Source organism: Falco biarmicus, chromosome 1 (genome assembly GCF_023638135.1).
Source record: "Falco biarmicus isolate bFalBia1 chromosome 1, bFalBia1.pri, whole genome shotgun sequence".
NCBI classification, from domain to species: Eukaryota; Metazoa; Chordata; class Aves; order Falconiformes; family Falconidae; genus Falco; species Falco biarmicus.
Genome location: NC_079288.1, coordinates 112,685,762 through 112,705,240, shown reverse-complemented (window position 1 = coordinate 112,705,240; position 19,479 = coordinate 112,685,762). Strand labels below are relative to the sequence as shown.

General features: G+C 55.3%; 1 protein-coding gene across 1 annotated transcript; it reads left to right on the top strand.

Moving 5' to 3' along the window:
- Positions 1 to 1,390: 1,390 nt before the first annotated feature.
- On the top strand, positions 1,391 to 3,286 carry POU4F2 (POU class 4 homeobox 2). The gene is made up of 2 exons (XM_056348711.1): positions 1,391 to 1,816; positions 2,245 to 3,286. The coding sequence occupies exons 1-2, from the start codon at positions 1,517 to 1,519 to the stop codon at positions 3,184 to 3,186; spliced, it is 1,242 nt and encodes a 413-aa protein (XP_056204686.1). The 5' UTR covers positions 1,391 to 1,516; the 3' UTR covers positions 3,187 to 3,286.
- Positions 3,287 to 19,479: the final 16,193 nt, after the last annotated feature.

Here is a 19,479-nt window from a genome sequence, read left to right as displayed (position 1 = left end):
TAGCCCATAGTGCTGCTCAATTTTTTTACTATTATGAAAACTAATAAATTCGTCAAGCTGAATTAAGCATACAAATCAGATGAGGCATAACAGATTACATATTGAAGCGCTGTGTCTCCCGAGCCTAAATGAAATTTCAATCTAATAATTCCTTCCTGGCCCGGCCATAATTTGTTTAGAGATGTTGTTCTACTTCTTTCCAAGCGCTATTCGCACCATAATTAAATGATACTCAAGCTTTTAACTTTGATTTATTTCATTTCTCCGAGCTGGCGACAGTGAGAGCTGATACAATGTAATTTTTTTTATTTCCTTTAAAATTACCAAGTCTGCTGTTTAGGTGAGAAATTAAACACCTAAGCACTTATTTTAACCTTCCTGCTGCAAAGTGAAAATCATGGAAATAAACCCGGCCACTTCAGTAAAGCTGACTTTCCCTGATTTATTTTCTCTCTCTTTTTTTTTTTTTCCTTTCCCTCTTTTTCGAAGGGAAAGGCAGGGGGAAGTTAGCGGGACAGCGGTGCGCTTTTGCGGGAGGATCGCCGCGGCTCCCCGCCGGTGGGGGACGCCGGGACACACACAGACACACACAGAGACATCCACACAGACACACACAGACCCCGGCCCCGCTCCCCGCCTTTCCCTCCGCGCCCCCCGCGCAGCGCCCGGCGCCCCCCGCCCCCACCGCCCCCGGGGCCCCGCCGGAGCGACGAGCCGCGCCGGGGCAGCGCCCGGGACACCGGGTGGCGCTGGGCTCCCGGTCAGTCCGGACGGGACTTTTCCCGTTCGTCTTTTTTTTTTTTCTTTTTTTTTTCTTTCTTTTTATTTTTTTTTTTAATGGAGGGTGGATTAGGGGCCGGGGGAAGTGTCGAATACCCCCCCTCCTATTTTTTTTTTTTTTCTTTTTTGGCTTTTTCCCTCCCCTTTCCGGGAGGCGGCGGGGCGCGGCGCGGCGGTGAGTGAGGGAGCACGCGTGGGCGTGGGCGCGGGGGCGGCGGGGGGCGGGCAGGGAGCGGCGGAGGAGGGGGCCGGGGCCGAGGAGGCAGGCGCGGAGGGCTCTTCCCGAGGAGTTGGGCTGTAGTGACAGGCGAGAGGGGAGGGGAGGGAGGGGAGAGAGTAAAACCCACCGGCGCGACGGCGGGGAGAGCACTTCGCGAGAGGCGAGGGCCGGCGCCGGAGCGGAGGCGGCGGACGGCAGCGAGAGCCGGGCGGAGGGCGGGCGGGCGGGAGGCAGCCCGCGCATCCCTCGCGCATTCCCCGCGCATCCCCCGCGCATCCCCGGCTCGCCGGAGCCGCCTCTCCCGGCCGCGTCCTCCCCGGCGGGGCTCGGGCACCCGGCTGGGGGGCGAGTGGGATTTTTTTTTTTTTTTTTTTTTGCGGGGGGGGGCGGGGCGCGGGGGGGGGGTGTCCGGGGCTCCTGTGGCTTTTCCGGGGGGTCCGGGCCCCCGGCCCCGCGCCCCTGCCCTCCTCCGGCGGTCGCCTGCCGGCGGGCCGGGCCGCGGCGGCGGCGAGCACCATGATGATGTCCCTCAGCAGCAAGCAGCCTTTCGGCCTCCCCCACGGCGGCGGCGGCGGTGGCGGCGGCCTCCACGAAACCAAGTACTCGGCCCTGCACACCGCCTCGCCCTGCCCCTCCGCCGGCGCCGCCGCCCCCGCCGCCAGCTCCCCCAGCAGCACCGGCACCGGCGGCTCCGCCGGACGCGGCTCCGGCTCCGGCTCCGGCCCCGGCAGCGGCGGCTCCGGCTCCGGCTCGGGCTCCGGCCCCGGCGGCGGCGGCGCGGAGGCGATGCGGCGGGCCTGCCTGCCCGCCCCTCCGGTAGGTGCCCGCCGCCCGCCGCCCCGCTTTAAGGGGAGCCCCTCGGCGGCCCCTCGGATCCGCCTGATGATTTTTTCATGGCCGCGCAGCAAATCACCCGGCGCCACCGGGCGCTCGCCCAACTTATGCATGCGGCGGCTCCTGCCGCCCGTATTAATTTTTATGACCTGGGATGCTGCGTGCGGCTGGTGCGTGTGTCCGCCCGCCCGCCCGCCGCCGGCTGCTGCCTCCGCGCCAGCGGCTGCGCGCCGCGCCCGCTCCCTCGCCCCGCTCGCTCCCTCTTCTCCTCTTCCCCCCCTCCCCCCCCCCCCGCCCTTCTCCAGGATTTCTCTTTTAACATGCTGGGAAGGTTTTAGTGGCACGGCGGAGTGCGCGGGGAGGCGAATTCCCTGCTGAGCGTTATGTGTGCCTTCTATTTGCAATTGCAGAGCAATATATTCGGCGGTCTGGACGAGAGCCTGCTGGCCCGCGCCGAAGCCCTGGCAGCGGTGGACATCGTCTCCCCGAGCAAGAGCCACCACCACCACCCGCCGCACCACAGCCCCTTCAAGCCGGACGCCACCTACCACACCATGAACACCATCCCCTGCACCTCGGCCGCCTCCTCCTCCTCGGTGCCCATCTCCCACCCGTCCGCCCTGTCGGGCACCCACCACCACCATCACCACCACCACCACCACCACCACCAGCCCCATCAGGCGCTGGAGGGGGAACTCTTGGAGCACCTGACGCCGGGGCTGGCGCTGGGGGCCATGGCTGCCCCCGACGGCGCCGTCGTTTCCACGCCGGGCCACGCTCCCCACATGGCCGGCATGAACCCCATGCACCCGGCGGCGCTGGGCATGGCCCACGCCCACGGGCTGCCGGCCCACATGGGCTGCATGAGCGACGTGGACGCCGACCCCCGCGACCTGGAGGCCTTTGCCGAGCGCTTCAAGCAGCGCCGCATCAAGCTGGGGGTCACCCAGGCAGACGTGGGCTCGGCGCTGGCCAACCTGAAGATCCCGGGGGTGGGCTCCCTCAGCCAGAGCACCATCTGCCGCTTCGAGTCCCTCACCCTCTCCCACAACAACATGATCGCCCTCAAACCCATCCTGCAGGCCTGGCTGGAGGAGGCGGAGAAGTCCCACCGCGAGAAGCTGGCCAAGCCCGAGCTCTTCAGCGGCGCGGAGAAGAAGCGCAAGCGGACCTCCATCGCCGCCCCCGAGAAGCGCTCGCTGGAAGCCTACTTCGCCCTCCAGCCCCGGCCCTCCTCCGAGAAGATCGCCGCCATCGCCGAGAAGCTGGACCTCAAGAAGAACGTGGTCCGCGTCTGGTTCTGCAACCAGCGCCAGAAGCAGAAGCGCATGAAGTACTCGGCTGGCATCTGAGCCGGCCGCGCAGGAGCATCCCCATCCCCATCAAAAAACACAACACAACAACCCCCCCCTCCAACAACAAAAAGGAAAGGAGGAAAAAAAAAAACCAAACCACCACCCCACCCCACTGCCCCCAGCCCACCCCACCGCCCGCCCTGCGCCCAACTTTCGGAGGGGACCTCCCCGCGGAGCCGCCGCCCGGAGCCGCCCCGGCAAGTACCGCTGGTTTTTATTCTTAACAGACGTCGCCTGGGTGCGGCGCGAAGGTGCGGGTCGCAGTGACAGGTGCGGGTCGCAGCGCGCCCGCGGTGGCACGGCTTTCTCGGGACCCAAACTTGAATCTTAGAGTTGAGGCTTGCGCCGCGAGACACGTCTCAAAAGTATTTTGATTTAAATAATAATAATAATAATAATAATGATTTAAAAAAACAGATGGCAGGTTTTTCTGCATTTACACTGCGTATTATAAATATATAAATATATATATATTTTTACTGTTGTTATTATCCTTTTCCTTCTCTGAAGTTATAACGCTTAGGGAAAGAGCTGATCCTGCTGTGTTCACTGGTCTTCAAAAGCTATTATTAGATTACTGCCAAACAACCCCTTGTAAATTATTAATTTCTCTCTCTAGCAACTTCATTTTGTGCTCATTCTAATTAATTACACCTCCTTAAGTCTTGATATAAATTAAAAAAAAAAAAGGATAGTGAGAATCAAATATTTTGTGTTGGTAGGATTTATGAACGTGAGCTTTTCTCTCCTTCTTCTTAACGTCCCTTTTGGCCATCTGTAAATTGTCACCTGAACCTAAGGTATTTCTCTGACGAGTATTCTTATTCGTACGGCGTCGGCACCCTGTAGTAGATGTCCTACATTATTTGTGTAGCCTGATTCACTGTCCGAGGTATTTGTTTACCGCGTTACATATTTAATGGGGATTCCCATATTGTCCCCACCACACGCTGCTCCCGAAGCGAGAAAGGACGTGGCCGCGTAGGTGACAGCAGGGGGGTGGGTGGGTTTGTCGCTTCAGGTTCCTTGCCAGCACAATATCTCTCCGTCTTTCTCGATTTCAAAGCTGTATCGCGACGGTATTCAGACCGGCTCGGTTTATCTATCTATCTATCTATCTATCTATCTATCTATCTATCTATCTATCTATCTATCTATCTATCTATCTATCTATCTATCTATCATCTATCTATCTATCCGATTGCTTATTTATTTATTTATTTGGTCAGTCGGTTATTTGTTACCTTTAATTGCAATACTTTTCCCACGGAGGCTAGTCCCTTTTGGAGGTCCGTTTGTAGAGAAGCCAAATTTCAATTTGTAGGAAAGGGAGCGAGCGAGCGAGGCTGCACTGCTTGTAAATTCACGATCGGTTTGGTATCTTTCTTTTGGAACAACAACAATAAAACGGGGGTACTCGGTTGGGTACCTGTATGTATTGTAAATATTTCATTGGCGTTGACGCACATATAGATATATTCTTACAGATTCCGCTGTATCGCTGTTCTATCCGAGACTGTTTGAAGTCTTAAGTTCTGTACATGACCCGATTTCGTTGGCTTTTTTTTGTTTGTTTGGTTGGTTGGTTGTGGGTTGTTTTTTTTTTTTTTGTTAATAGGAGGTTTATTTATTCTAGTAATGTACTAACTTATTTTTAAATGTTGTTAAATCGTCTTTCATTAAAAAAAAAGAGAAAAAAGGATTTTAACGTTTTATTGGCAAAGCGCGTTTGCTGCTTGTTGTTTTCCACCGCACGTCTCTGCCCGAGCTCAACACCGCCTCCGGGGCGCGGGGCTCGCTCCAGCCCAGCGGCCAGGCCGGGGAGCGGCCCGGGGGGGCGGCCAGGCCGGGGGGGGCTGGCCGGGGGGGTGGGCGGGTGGCCCGGGGTGGGGGGATGGCCCAGGGGTCGGGGGGCGGCCCGGGGGTTGGGGGGCGGCCGGCGGCAGCACCACGGACAGCTCCGCTGCGCGCGCCCCGCCCCGCCCCGCCCGCCCGGCGGCGGCCGCGGGTGACCGTGTGCGTGGCTGTGACCGTGCGGGGGGTGTGTGTGTGAGGGGGGTGTCCCCACGCCGACCCCCGCTGTCCCAGACGCTCTGCTTCCTGGCGCGGGGCGTCCAAAGGTGCCACGCACGCACACGAGCGCAAAAAACCCCCAAAAAAACCGGGAAGAAACAAGCGATTTCCTCGCGTGGCGCTCACAAAAGCCGGGGAAACCCGACGGCGGCGCGGGGGGGGGCGGTCGCCCACGAGCCGCTATTAAATATTCATCTTCCTGCCCAGCCGCCAGCTCCAGCTGCACCTTCAAAGCCGCTCGGGCACCCCGAGAGCCCGGCCTGCTGGCACGGCCGCGGTGGCGGCTCCGCGGGCGCGGAAGAAGCGCCTCGTCCCCAACCGGCCCAGGCGCCCCCTGCCCCCGGCCCTCCGCGGCCCCGGCACGGCTGGCGCTTGTCGCTGCCAGTACCGTCATTGCTACAGCGACGGCACCGTACGGCCCCGCGGGCGCGCAGGGCTCCCGCGGGCGCGCAGCGCCGCTCGGCTCCTCCTGCAGCCGCTGCTGGCGGGTCTCGGGGAGGGCAGCGCGGCCCTTCCGCGCAGCCTGCGCGCCCCGCCACACCTCTCCCCGTGGGAAATGCCCCCCCCCCCCCCCGCCGCGGGCTGGGCTTTCGTGCAACCTCCGCGGGCGCGGCGTTGCTTGAAGAGGCTGGGGGGGTGGGGGGTGCAGAAGGGGGCGGAAAGCGGCGGGCCCAGGCGAGGGTCCGGGCGGACCCCCGGAAGCAGCAAGAGAGCCCCCCAAAACCCTCCGTAGGCGCAGGCGGTGAACCGCCCCTGAACCGCCGCTTCGCCCTCTTAAATGAGCCATTCACTTAAAGGCTATTACGGGCGAATTAATAAATTACACAGCGAATTATTAAATCCAGATAATTACAAGGAATAAGTAAGTAATCATTAGTTATCTCAGCTAATTACTGTGGGTCAGAGCGAGCGAGAATGTGAAATCCTCCTCGGGAATTGAAATTAACTTTGCACAGTGAGTCTCTCTGCTTGACATCCCCAGTCTGTAGGCACATGGCAGCTCCCCTGTGAGCTCGGCTTTCTATTTAACTTGGAGAGAATGGAAATAAAATTAAGTGGCGATGTGATAATAGGAAGCTGCTTAGAAAGCAAACGCGGTGGGTTTTATTTTTTACCTTTTACTGCCTGGAGATAGACTGCTCTCTAGTTGCCCAAATTGAAAAACCCCAGGCAATTAGTCGACTTCTCCCAGTACCTGCCCGTCCCACACATGCGGATTATTAACAAACGAAAAGGGCCAAAAGAGCCGGGGGGGAGGGGCGGGGGGCAGAGGCGCCCGGGCTGCGGGGGAGCCAGGGCGGGCAGGGGGCAGCCCCTCCGCCGCCCGGCCCGGGAGCTCCGAGGCACCGGCGCGCTTTGTTTTGGGAGACAATAAGCTGCTGAGCCCTAATGAGGGTCCCTGTCTCTTCCGTTGATCTTTCGCCAGATCTCGCCAAGAGCTGATGCCCCCCCCCAACACCCATCTATAACATCACTTCCCGGCTTTCCTTCACGTGCATCTTTTGCAAACAGCAGATCTATAGGTGGAGACGCTCACGCTGCCCTCGCTGGGCTTTGCCCGCATTTAAAACAACAACAACAACAACTGCTGTGCGTGCACGGCGAGGAAAAAGATCTAGGCTTTTTTGCCTTTATCAATTGCAATTAGGTGGACAGTCTTCCCCCTCTTCCCTTGCTCCAGTCTGGGATGATAATTAAAATTTAATGAAGCCTGGGAGTAGCAGAGCTCTGTCTGGGGACTGTGGAATAGAATATTTTAACTGTACATTTACACCAAGTGCCTGGCTTCAAAGACGTGACTGCTTTTAATCTCGAATTAGAAAACCACAGACCTGAAATTAAATATTAGCCACCCTCGGCTCCCCTTCCTTCCTTCCCGCCACGCCGTCACGCGCGTGTCCGCCTCTCGTGCCCCACGACACGCGCAGCCCCACGTCTCGGGTCTCCAATTACCCTCGCGTTAATAATAGATGGCTTTGATAGGGTGCGGATTTTTCCTTTTTTTTTTTTTTTTTTTGTTTTAATAGGGTTAATGCAATATTAATTGCTCCTAGCTGCTATAAGAATGCGTCGCATTTTTCCAGGAACAAATCGATGGATCGGGACAGCGAGCGCGGAGCAGGAGGCACAGCCCCGGGACCGCCCGGGTGAGTACGGCCGCCGGCGGGGCCCTCCGCTCCCGCGCAACTTGCGCGCCCCCTGCGCGCCCCGGCGGGCGGCAGTGCGCCCCGGCCCGCGGGTCGCTGCGCGGACAGGCGCGGGGAAGGATGGAGGGGTCGCCGTTTTTTCTCCCCAGATCCTCTCTCGGGGGGGGAGGGGGCTGCTGCTCCGGGGGTGCGGAGGGAGCGCGGCCCCCGCCACCCCCCGCACCCCGAGCGCGGCGGTGGCGGCCCCCAGCAGCGGCCCCGCTCCCAGGGCAGCCCGGCGGCTGTGTGGTCCCGGCGTGGTAACGGGGCTAGGGGACACCACACTCCCTCTCCCCTTTGTTGTTGCTTTGGCAGGCGAGACCCCCGTGCCCTGCCGGAGGAGGGAGCCGGGCGGCGCAGCAGGGGCACCTGTCCCGCGGCCAAGGTAAATGCTGGTTCTGGAGGAAGGAGACCAGCCCGCAAGCAAGCGGGATGGGGAGGAAGGAGAAAGAATCTCCCCGAACCCCCAGGAAAACCCCGCGGGTTCCCGCAGGCAGCCGGGCGCCCCTTCCCGCGGCGGGGGGGTAGCTGACCCGGGGGCTGCCGCCGGCCGGGGGCAGGAGCGCGGCCGCTGTGCTGCAGCGGGTCACCCTCCCTGTCCCGGGGCCGGGCCCCTAGCTGGCACTTATTGCCAAAAAAATGAAAAGCAAGAAAAAAACTCCCAAACAAACTCCAAATCAAAAACCTGCCCCCCCCCCCCCCCGACCAAAACAAGGGAGGAAGAAAAAAGGCGCCTGCAGGAGCGCCGGGCGGCAGCTGGGCAGCCCCGGAGCGTGTGCGCCTGCAGGGGCCGGCCTCGCAGATGGGCCCCGCCTCGGCCCTGCCCCAGCCCTCCGTGGCCGCGGAGCCCCGGGGCGCAGCGCTGCCCGGTCGCCCCCACCCCGCGGGCCTTTGGCCCCCCCGCGGGCGCAGCCGCCCCCTCCCCTCCGCAGCCAGGCCGCCAGCGGGACGAGCCTTCGGCCTCCTCCTCCTTCCCCCGCACACCCGCCCGGCCGCAGGGCGGGGGGGTGGAGGAGGAGGCAGGCGCGGCGCCCCGCGCAGCCCCGCGGTGTTTCCGCGGCGGCCGGGGCCGGGGGCTGCGGGCCCGTCCGGCTGCGGCAGCGCCGAGCAGCGCGGCGGGGCTCGGCTGGGCTCGCCTCCCCGTTTATACAGAACAGGATCATTTACATAAAGTCCTTAAGGCAAATAACTGTTGGGGCTCTAATTTATATCTGATCGAAAATTAGCCGTCATTATGCGCTCCATTAGCAGCGTCTTTAATGTGCTTCTAAGCACCATTTGTCAAGCGGCTTGTTAATATCCTTCAAGTCTTTAAAGTTGAGAGCTCATTAAAGAGTGCGCTCTGTTATTGATGTAATTTAGATGAGTTTGGAGGAGCGAGCGCGGCGCGGACAACCTGGATGAGCGGGGAGACGCTGGGGCTCCCCCCGGGGCGGCGGCAGCGGCGCGACGGGCGCTGGCGGGGGGCGACCGGGGCTCGTCCCTTGCCCGGGCTGGGCGCGGGGCATCCCCGGCGCCGGGGCGCCGGGGGGGCACCCCCTTTCGGCTGAGGCGGAGTCAGCCCCCTTAACGAAGTGCAGCCACCATTCCGCCGTATCTCCCCCACTCCATCGGAAGACATAAAGGCCAATAAATTACCTCCGCTGCTTATCTGAGAATCCATCTATCCCGCCGGGATTTCCCCCTCCGATGGCGCGGGTCGCCTGGGCGCAACGCGGTGCAGCCGCCCGGCAGGGGCTGCGGGGAGGGGGAGCGCCCCGCCGGCCCCCCCGGGGCTGCCTGGGCCCGCCGGCCCCGCTCCGCCCCTCCCCGCCCGACGTGCGGCTGCCAGCCCGGCGGTGAGGGGACCTTCCCGGCTGAGCTGGGTCCCCCCGCCCCCCCCGCCCCAGGGCGGTGCGGTGCGGTGCGGAGCGGAGCGCGGCGGGGGCTTGCGAGGAGGGTCCCCCCTGCGCCGCCGTCCCCGGGCTTCCCCCAGGCGAAAGCAATAAAGCGGGTAATTAGACTGCTAAAGAGGGATGTAAATAACGGGGAGGAGGCGGCGGTGACAGCCGTGCGGCGGGGCCGGCCCCCCCCGGGGCAGGTACACGGAGCCCCGCAGAACCCGCCCGGAGGCCCCGGGGAGGGGCGCCCGCTGCCCCGGCGGCACTCGGGTGGCGGGGGGGGGGGGGGCGGGGGGCGCCGGCGATCTTCCACCCCCCCGCAGGAGGGGACTCTCACCACGCATCGGAAAGGCCCCTTTGCCCCCAGACCTCCCCCACGAGTGTACGAGTGGGGGGCCAGGGCGGTGGGGGCTGCGGGGTGGGGTGGGCACTGCATCAGCAGCCAGCCTGCGCAGCTGCCCCCGCAGGGGCTCCCACGAGCTTTCCACACAGGCCAGCGTCAAATGGGCGTTCGCCTCACCTCCTGGTCCCACCGCACGCTGACACCCTGGGGACATTCATCTCCCCCCCGCCCCCCGCCAGGAGCGCGGTACATCAGCAGCCACGCACGGCTGCAGCCCCTTGGGCGGCGAGCCCGGGGGGCCCATCGGTGCGAGGTGGGGTGCGTACAGCCCTGGCCCCTACGCGAGTGAAGGGTGCTCCTGCAGAGCTGGACACGTCTTCTGCAGGTCACAGGGTGGTCGCCAGCAGTGTGAGTCCCCTCCTAGAGCCACTGCCACTGTACTGGTCCCACGTGCTCTCTGGGCAGACGAAGACAAAAATGCCTTTGGGATGAGAAGCAAAAGCAACGCCCCGGGTAGGCAAACCCAGGAGGCCCAAAGAGCCACCAGAAGGCCCCAAGTTGACACGTTAAAGCCTACTCGCAGATGTGCTCACAGTTAATGACACCAGGAGCACATGGGAGATGTAGCACAAGGGCATGCTGCCGTGCACGTGGCCAGCACGTGTTTCTTGTCTGTTTGCTTGTGGCATTCAGGGATCGAGTCCTCTCGGGGTGCGTGTGGGCACACGTGCGTGGCTGGCTGCGTTTGGGAAGGGCTCACTGCGTGGTGGAATTCCCTTCCTTACCTGCCTACTCAGTCAAAACCCTTGTAGCTTTTCTCTTGCCTGTGGCACCACGTTCTTTTGGAGGGAAAGCTGTGGAAGTAGGTGGGATAAACTTAACACTGAGAACATACGTTTTTTGGGGGGGGCATTTTACAGGGAGATAGCTTTGTCTGTATTTAACAAAGCCATTACAAAAGATCATGTCAAACATAGCTGGGCAAGTCAGCCCATGCCAGATGGGGAGGGAAAGCCATGGAAAAGTCTTGTGTTACAATGATGACAGTATTCTATGCAGCTTTTAAGCAAGTGAAAAGCGGTTCAGTTTCTTGCCTTATTTTGGGGGCAGAAATGGCAGATGTGCCACAGTGTACAGGTCCCGTTCCCATCCCATTAATGGCTGTGACTTGGGGGTTGCTTCTGGCAGTGACACGTGTGGTGGCAAACTTTAGCATGATAAAAGCCTCCATCCCACAGGTGCACACAAACACACCCACCAAACCCCATCCACCCCCCCAAACACAATACCAAAAAAAAAAAAAAAAGTAAAAGATTTCACCTTTTGAAATTGTTTTTACTTCCTGGGTTGTAAAATTTCTTTCCTAATTGCTCTTCATTTCAGAAATACAGTCTTTAACAATACATTCTTAAAATGCAGCATCCTTAAAAATGACTGTGAATGGACGTGCCTTGATACATCGCTCCCCCAAGTTTCTTGCACTGAAATACCTTAACGTGAAGATGCCCGCACGCTTTTCCTACTGGCCCTTCCTCATGGAGAAGGGGCACTGCGGTGGGGGAGGCCCAGCTCGGGTCCCGTGCTAACTGGTGCAGCTCATCAGCGACTGCTGGGGTGGCTGCCTGCTCCCTGTTACCTTCCCACCTCATGGCAATTTAAATCACTCTCTGTTTCAGCTTCCCTCAATAGGCAGACACAAGGTGGATGGATGTCAGCAGTGGGCTGGGGGTGATGGAGGGGTGACGTGCCGGTCCCTGTCTCTGTGCCCACGTTAATGCCTTGTCTGCTTGGGAAAGGGGGCACACTCGGCGCCCACAGTTGGGGTGCCTGTGTTTGGAGAGGGGTGACAGCCGATGCAGTCCAGGCTGCGCAATTGCTGCCAGCTCTGCTGAGGACGCTACTAAATCCCAGTGCTGGGGTTTGTGGCAACACTTGTGCTACAAGGAGAGTATCACCATCCTCCCAGTGTAGCCGAGGGGCTGGGATTCTGGGAGGCCACCTCGTGCATCCCCACCGGAGCCCGGGCTAGTGTCACAGGTCAGCCCCTCCTGGCTGTGCCGACACCAGGGAACAAAGCAGGAGGGGGCCACCAGCCCGGCCACTGACAGCTTTGCCTCTGCCATGCTGGTCGGAGCCGGTAAACACCCTCCCAGGCAATGCCTGGCCATGGGCTGGGGACAGTATCTGCTCCAACCAGGCAGGCTGGTTGTGCCCACGTAGTTTTGGGGAGGGAGGGGAAGAGAGGAGGGGAATCAGCAATCACGCGGTGCCACTTGGCCCCAGGGCTGGAGAACGGTTCCCAGCTGGTTCTGCAGACTGGGAGGGAGGCAGCCACCAGAGACCACCCACCACTTACCTAAAGCTTTTTCTCTTCCATAAGCCCTCTTCCCTGCTGGGGAGGTAGGGCTCTCTCTGGCTCGGCTATGAAAACCAGCACCTCTCCCCTCCACATGCCGAGCTGCTTTGTCCCCCGGAATTGGCCAGCGTTACTTTCAACTCATTGAACAGTCCAGATTAGAGCCAGCCAGCTGATGAGCTCTGGCCCAGATGCAGGTTTGCAAGTTAATGGCACCAGGACTCGGTGATGTCCAAACCTTGCCAAGGATCTTACTGCTCGTCCTTTGGCTGAGCCCAGAGCAGCCCTGTGTGCTTGGTGGCCCCTGCATGCTGAGCGGAGACGGGGCAGGTGTGGGCTGGAGCCAAGTGGCTGCTCTCCTGGGCAGCCCACGGGGATGGTGTACAAGGCAGCCCCAGGAAGACAGGGAGAGGGTTTTACTTTTTTTTAGACAGCTGTTGAAATGTTTTCATTTAATCAGCCACGGTATGTACGCCTCAGTTAAACAGCTGGCATCCGAGCAGATATGCAGGGATGTGTAATTTTGATTCCTCTCTTTCTGTTTCAAAGCTGTGTCGTCTTGAGCACTTTGATCCAAAGACTAAACTTATTGTGGCATATTTATGTAGATGACATTTTCATTTGCTCCTTTATTTATTGATTTTTGCAAAACACATTACTTACAAGGTTTCTGGTGCCAAGGCGGCAGTACTCTGTGAAGGAAAACACACAGTCCAAACTCCATCGCTTGCGTGTGCTGCAGTAGTCCCATTTTACACACATTGTAGGCTCAAATGGCAAAAGCAGTGGCAGTGTGTGGAAGAGAGCATACAGAAAAGTGAGAACTGTGCTGGGGGTGACTGACAGTGTATTTAATACTGTATCCCAATGGACCGCCTTTTGGTTTTTTTTAAGGATTTTCTTCCTAGAATTTTGTAATTCTTTCTGGGTCTTTATGGCAGTTCAGTGCTTTTGCCCGTCTCTCTGGCAGTACCAGAGCGCCTCATGGTATTTAGCATACTGATCCCCACAACGTCCTCAGGAGGCAGGGACGTGCTGCTACCTGACCTTAGAGCAGAGGAAAATGGAGAAGTTTGGGATGGATGAGGAACTGTAAAGAAGTTTCCCAGATCCTAGGAGAGTGCTCAGACCAGGGGACCGACCCTGCCCCACCTGACAGCGCCTCCAAACAGCAGAACCAGCAACTTCCTTGAATATCCTACTTCCGGGATGCTGGGAGGATGGCATGCCCAGTGAAACACCCATTCACCTCGAACTATGGCAAGAAGTGGTTTATTTCCCCAGCAGCAGCGTAGCCGTTGGTTTTAAAGCTCGGCCTCAGGGCTATCGCACCGGGGAGGTGGAGCAGCAGTGGAATGGCAAAAGCCGACTTCCCTCAGATTTGGGTCTTTTAGTTGGGTTCTTTAGTGTCAAATGAGGCACAAACTCAGACTGACACTTTTCCTGAGGATGGAGCATTAATAAAACCTCTTGCCTGGAGCAGGCTTTCTGGTATGTGTGTGATTTTCTGCCTTCTCCCTTGTGTGGGACACACATGGGGTCTGTCCCCTCTGTCAGCTGCCTCGCTGCACAAAATCTTGGGGATATATTCACAGTTAAGCCCTTTCCCTATCTGTTCCATCGGTTTGAAGTGGGCTTAAAAGTTTTAAAACCATTTTGAGGCTGGGGGAGGCACAGATAGAGGGAGGGCCATGTCGAGTGTGGTCCCCCAGGCCCTCCTGAGGAAGACGCCACCGCTTGGGTGAACATTCCAACACCCAGGGCACCTCCTTCACCCTTTCCTGCTTCTGTTGCAATGCTCCTCATCCTCCCAGTGCAGCAGGAGCCTGAACGCAGCTCTGCTGGCTGAGGCTGGCCTTAATTAAGTGGGTCCTCCTGCACACAGATATGTGCTAACACAAGCAGCCCCAGCATCCACATGGAAACGGACATTTCTGTGGCAACATTTTACACATCCTCACTGATGGTTTTAGAAGGTCTTGGACTTCACATTAAGAGAGCTCTGACTGATGCTAAGATTTAACTGAGAAACTCGAAAGGTTAAGTTGGGAAAAAAAAAAAAAAAGTTACTCCTTAAAAAGCAACAGAGGCATTGCTGGGGCTATTCAGTTCTCATCTTTAGATTTATACACCTCCAGACCCTGAATCCCTGGGAAAGAGGCGCTGACACCAACCCTCCCTTCACCTCTCCAGACCCTCTTTTCCCTCCTTTGCCCTTCCAAATACACCTGTTGGTGCTTGTGAGCAAATTTTCCTGCCCAGAGGAAATCAGCAGCTGACCTGGCTAGTGGTGCTGGGCTCCTCTGTTAGTTTTTGTGCCAGATCTTACTCAGTCAGATCAGTTGAGACTTGGGTGTATGTTTTAGGCGTGTCAATCTTTAAACTGGCCTTGGTTCAGTAAAGAAAAAACAAGCTGTTTGCCACATAACGGTACCCTGCACATCTGAAGGAGGAAAACTACCTGCAATTACAAGAGAAAGGACCAATATAACAATTAATGTGGTTCATTTTCACTCCAGGTTTTCTAGAGAGAAGATACTGCTCCACTTTTCCTCTCATTTCAAAATCACAAGCCTTTTCTTGATCCGGGAAAGTGCTGCGCTCAGATTAAGGCCAAATACAATAGATCAACATCTCAGAACATGTGTAGTTCTTTATTTTGAGGTATCTGTAGGCGCTTTTTGCTGGCATTTCATCACACCTCAATCTTCTTTCTACTGAGGCAAAATCACTCTCATACGCTGTAAAACAACGTTACTACCTTACACTTTAGGCAGTAAGCTGTAACTGGAACGTGCACATGCAGCCAGATCTTTTTTGTGCCAAATACCTCTGTAACACCAGCTGTATAGCAGTGTCACATGTATTAGTTGTTGAATTGCCCCACCGACACCCCCAGGTTAGATGTACTCTGCTTTTCTGAAGCTGAAAATACTCTTGGAGTACAAAACTGCCAGAAGAATATCAACTGCAATTACAAATCTAAACTAAATACGCAGTATTATGGCCTTTTCAATATTATATTTCTGTGGCAAGTTTTTCCATTGTGCATCGTTCAGTCACGTTGGGACAATTCGTTAAATAATGTAGAGGCACTTCATCATGGAACAACATTTGAGGTGATTTACAGTTCTGTCTTTTAGCAGCACACCTGTAAATTGCTATAAATAATGCTAACCCCTATTAAGGAGACATCAGGGTGCTTCCAGGCTGAGAGAATTAATGGGGAGGCAGTTGTGGATGATACTGGGTAAAGGCACCACCAGTTTACAACTGATCAGGTTGCTCTGACATACAGATATGCTAGTGCACCCCACAGCCAGGCCTGAAGATGAAGGGCAGAGTTTGGAAGGCATTTAGCAGCAGGCTGGTGTACTGAGATCGGTGACATTCTAGGCTTAAGTACCTTTGTTTTTCTTGAGGGTGTAATGTAACTTTTACAAACCAGCTGTTTGCAGCAAAGTTGAGTTAGAAATAGCTCATCACCTTTACTTCTCATCTGTATCAAGTCCTCATCCAGCAGGCACACAAGGTTAACAATGAAGGAAGGCAAAGCAGACAGACCAAAATCCCAGGCTAAAGTAATCCTGCTATCCTGCTATCTCAAAGACTGCCGACACCTTGAAAATTGGGGAAAACAGCTGTGAAGTCAAGAATAAACACAGAGAAACAGAATTTACCCACTTCCCATATGCACAAAGCCAGTGAGTTTACTCCCTTTTCAGCAGTACACAACAGGTTCATTTTTCCTAGCAATGTAAACAACTGCATAGTCATTTTGGAGATGTGACTTACCTTTGGTTAGTAAGTGGTTTCAGACAATCAGAGAAAAGAGACGGTGGTTCCTTGTAAAGAAGAAACTGCACATGCCAGCTTTTTGGCAGGTGGTATGAGGGGTGGGTGGGCGAACTTCTGCAGAACCCAGTATTCATCAAAATTGTGAAGACAGAGGGGAGACTTTGGGTGAAAGGGAAGAAGGAAACAAATTGAGTACAAGGGAAAGTGGAGAAGAACGTGCAAATGGGAAGGAATACAGCAGGCTCAAACCCTCGGGTTTACTGCGATTTGTATTTGGGTCTTGACCAAAAGCCTTTCTGCTGGGGAGTGAGATTCTGACTTAGTTCTGGTGTGAACATCCACCTACTTGATCAACAGATTGTTTTTTTCTTTTAATGCTGCAATGCTGTATGTGGAAAAGGGTGAGAAAAGAGAATCAAGCTCCTAACCGAGGAACTGGTCATGGCAAAACAGACAAAATCACGGAAAGCACTTTCCCCCCAAATGGGTGATCATCATGCAGAGATACCAAAGAAAAGCTGAAGATGGCAGGACCACTTTAAACTATGAAATAAATGTTTTTAGCTCATACCACTGTTATGAACATTTGTGTTTCAAAGGTGTTGAAGATGATTTACAGGTAGAAATTCAAAAGGCCTAAGTACAACCATCAGGAAGCAAAGGCGTGAAGACACATAATTCAAGGCTACCACAGACAGCTTTTTACTTCAGCTTGCAATATCTGGGGAGGCTTTCAAGCCTTTGCTTCAGAAATCAAGAGATGGCTTGAGAATTGCAGCTTCCATTACAGGAAAGCTGTTGCAGGAAAGCACTTTAGCACACACCTCCTGAACAGACTTTAAAGGCTCAGAAACCAGAGGCAAAAGTAAAAGGACCTCAGCCTGTCTTCATTGAACACAGCTTTCAGGAGGACTTCTTGACCTATGCAACCATTTGAGACAATGCATATGATGACTGTATTTAAAGCAGACTATGCACACGTACTGGTCTCACAGAAGATGGGGGGAAACCTACACTATTACATGGAACTTTCTGTCCTCTCATACAGCTCTGTGGAGCCGCTGCGGCACTACAAAAGGCAGAGGAAAGCTCTGCTGCGTTGTGGAGGATGGATTCACGCAGCACAGGCTCGTAGCCGGCATAGGCCCTTTTCTCTGCGGGGTGTAGCTGTTACTTGCCAGATGTGGCCACCCCCAGGCAGCTGCATGCTGGGCCAAATGCTCTGAACTACACCTGGGATTTGGCTGAACCGAAACCGGCTCTATTTTAGAGGTGTGAAAGCCTCTTTCTGCCTCACTTAGTTGACCCCATGACAGGCTCATCACGTGTAGCCCAGGAGCCTGGCCTTGGTTTCACACGCGCTTTCAGTTGATGAAGACCACTATGTATTTCCAACATCTTTTTCCTTTGAAAAAATAGTTAACTCCACTCTCACTCACAGTCCTGAAGATATTTCACTCATGTCTGATATTAAGAAATGTACAACAGGGACTGCAGAAATGAATCACACCATCTGATGGTAAGATTAAACCCAGCAGCTTTCAAGGGAAAGTGCGCTGTCTCACTGATGGAAATGCCACAGCTCCCTACAGTGGGATATGGGCTCTGGGAGGAACAGAGGGGGTGACTAAGGCAAGCATATTTTTTGCAAATATATTAGTTTAGGGGTTTTATTCTGTTACTTCGCTCACCTTCACAGCCTGTTTTATTTATTTACTTTGCATAAACTACCAAGTTTTTTTGGCACAAATGCTCTTAGAAAGTAATTTTCTAGGCAGATTCTACTATCCTGCAATTTTCTCTTCAGGAAGAAGGAGGAAAAACCCATGACTTATACGAGTGACCCCAACCAGCAACACTGATTGAACATCATTTGCTCCAAGGCGGTTTGGCGTGTGTGCATGTGTACAGCTTGTGCCAGCACAGCACTCCCAGTCCCCAACTACTGTGCCAATCCTGGTACACACAAGTTGTCTCAAAGAATGTTCCCAGTCCCAATATCTTACAGTCTAACTGGCTCCTCCTGCACTTACCATATTCACGCTGATTCTTGACATTTTTCCTGCCCCTGCCAAAGTCACCTTTGCTGGCCCACAAGTTTGTGTTTCAGGAGGTTGAGCTGGCTTAGTCCAGGCTGATTTCACACAAGGGTTATCAAGTGTCTGGCTAGTGAGAACTTCCCCTACAGGCACATCAGTAAGACTTGTTCGTGGTGTTCCCCCTTAGCTTTTCAGAGTATGCAGTGCCAACGCTGGTTGTATTGCTTTTGTAGAGCCCCAGGCACCGGTGGCATGGTAGGTACACAGCCACTTGGCTGACCTACAGCTATCATTTAAAAAAAAGAAGCATTTGCCACACAAGGGAGATGCTGACTGCCATTAGAGCCTCTGTACAACCAGCGCAGGAGCAGTTACATTTTACAAGCTTGCACGGGTGTCCACTCACCGCTGGCTCTGTGCACATGATCTACTCTGTTGTTGCTGGCAAGGCCAGACGCACCCTTCCCTGCCCCCCACGCAAAAGCAGTATGCTAGTACTGGATTTCAGTGTGACAGTAAGAATTCGAAGTGCCATAAATCCTCACCCCTTTCTGCTTAACTGTCCCCATCTCAAGCTTGTTTAGCCATTTCTGCCAAATGCACTGCAAAATGTGAATGCATCGGTGATGCTCTCCCAGAACAGAGGTTTGCAGTGGCGAAATAAAAGCAAGGGCTCTAATTCATCAAAATATTCTAATATCACAGAGCTCCTCTGAGAGTATCAGGGCTCAGCAGACATGAAAGCTCATTGCAATTCAGAATGTAAAAGTTAAAGGGGCTGCTGGGAGAGAGTGGGGCCTGGAGACAGAAGCCAGGTAATCCTGAACTTCCCTTATCATAAATAAATTTTGTTTTAATCTGTACTGTGAGCCTGGTGTGAGTCTGGGCTGCCCAGAAAGCAGACAGCAATGCCAGGGAAACCAATTTCCTGGTACTTACGTGGAAAGGGAGAGTGTCTAATTTTCTCAGTCAACGGATGCTGAGGAGCCAGGAGGCAGACAACTCTTACAAAAGAAAACAGGAGAAAATAACAGTGACCACCATGCTTCTGGGAGGGCTCTTTGAAGACATTTTTAGAGGCACGGCTGTGGTTAAGGCCAGATTCAAGCCACTTCAATTACAAATGGTGAACTGAATGGTGAACTGAAATAGTCCAGGAAGACCAGGGAGCAATGTTGCTAGGGACAGAATAGCTCAGTGTAGGAGGCAGACAACCTTTCAAAGGTGATATACCTCTATAAATGGGTAGGTATGTCCCAGACTGGGGGCTAAATGTGGCAGTTACAAGAGCTGGTGTTGAAGGAAGCTGCCTCCCAGAGACAAAGCTTACCTCTCATCAGTCTGTCTCAGGGGAGAAATCTCAGTCCTAGCTGGGTTCAGAGCTGAGTGGGAGCCAGGAGCTGTTGCCACTCCCAAATGCTCCTCCTAGGACACTCAAGTTCCAGTCCCTGGGTCTTCCATGTGCTACTGAAAATCTGCTGTCCACAGATCTTGTCTACCCATACTGCAGGTGGCCAAGCTGCAGAACTGAGCTGGAGAATGGGTAGCTGCTGGGACAAACGGAGACCTTCCCCCATGCCGCGATCCTACATAGAGCCGAGCAATGCTTCAGGGG

Coding starts and splice junctions, on each gene's coding strand:
- POU4F2 (XM_056348711.1), top strand. CDS start 1,517: ATGATGATGTCCCTCAGCAGCAAGCAGCCTTTCGGCCTCCCCCACGGC. Junction 1,817..2,244: donor CCTGCCTGCCCGCCCCTCCG/GTAGGTGCCCGC, acceptor TTGCAATTGCAG/AGCAATATATTCGGCGGTCT.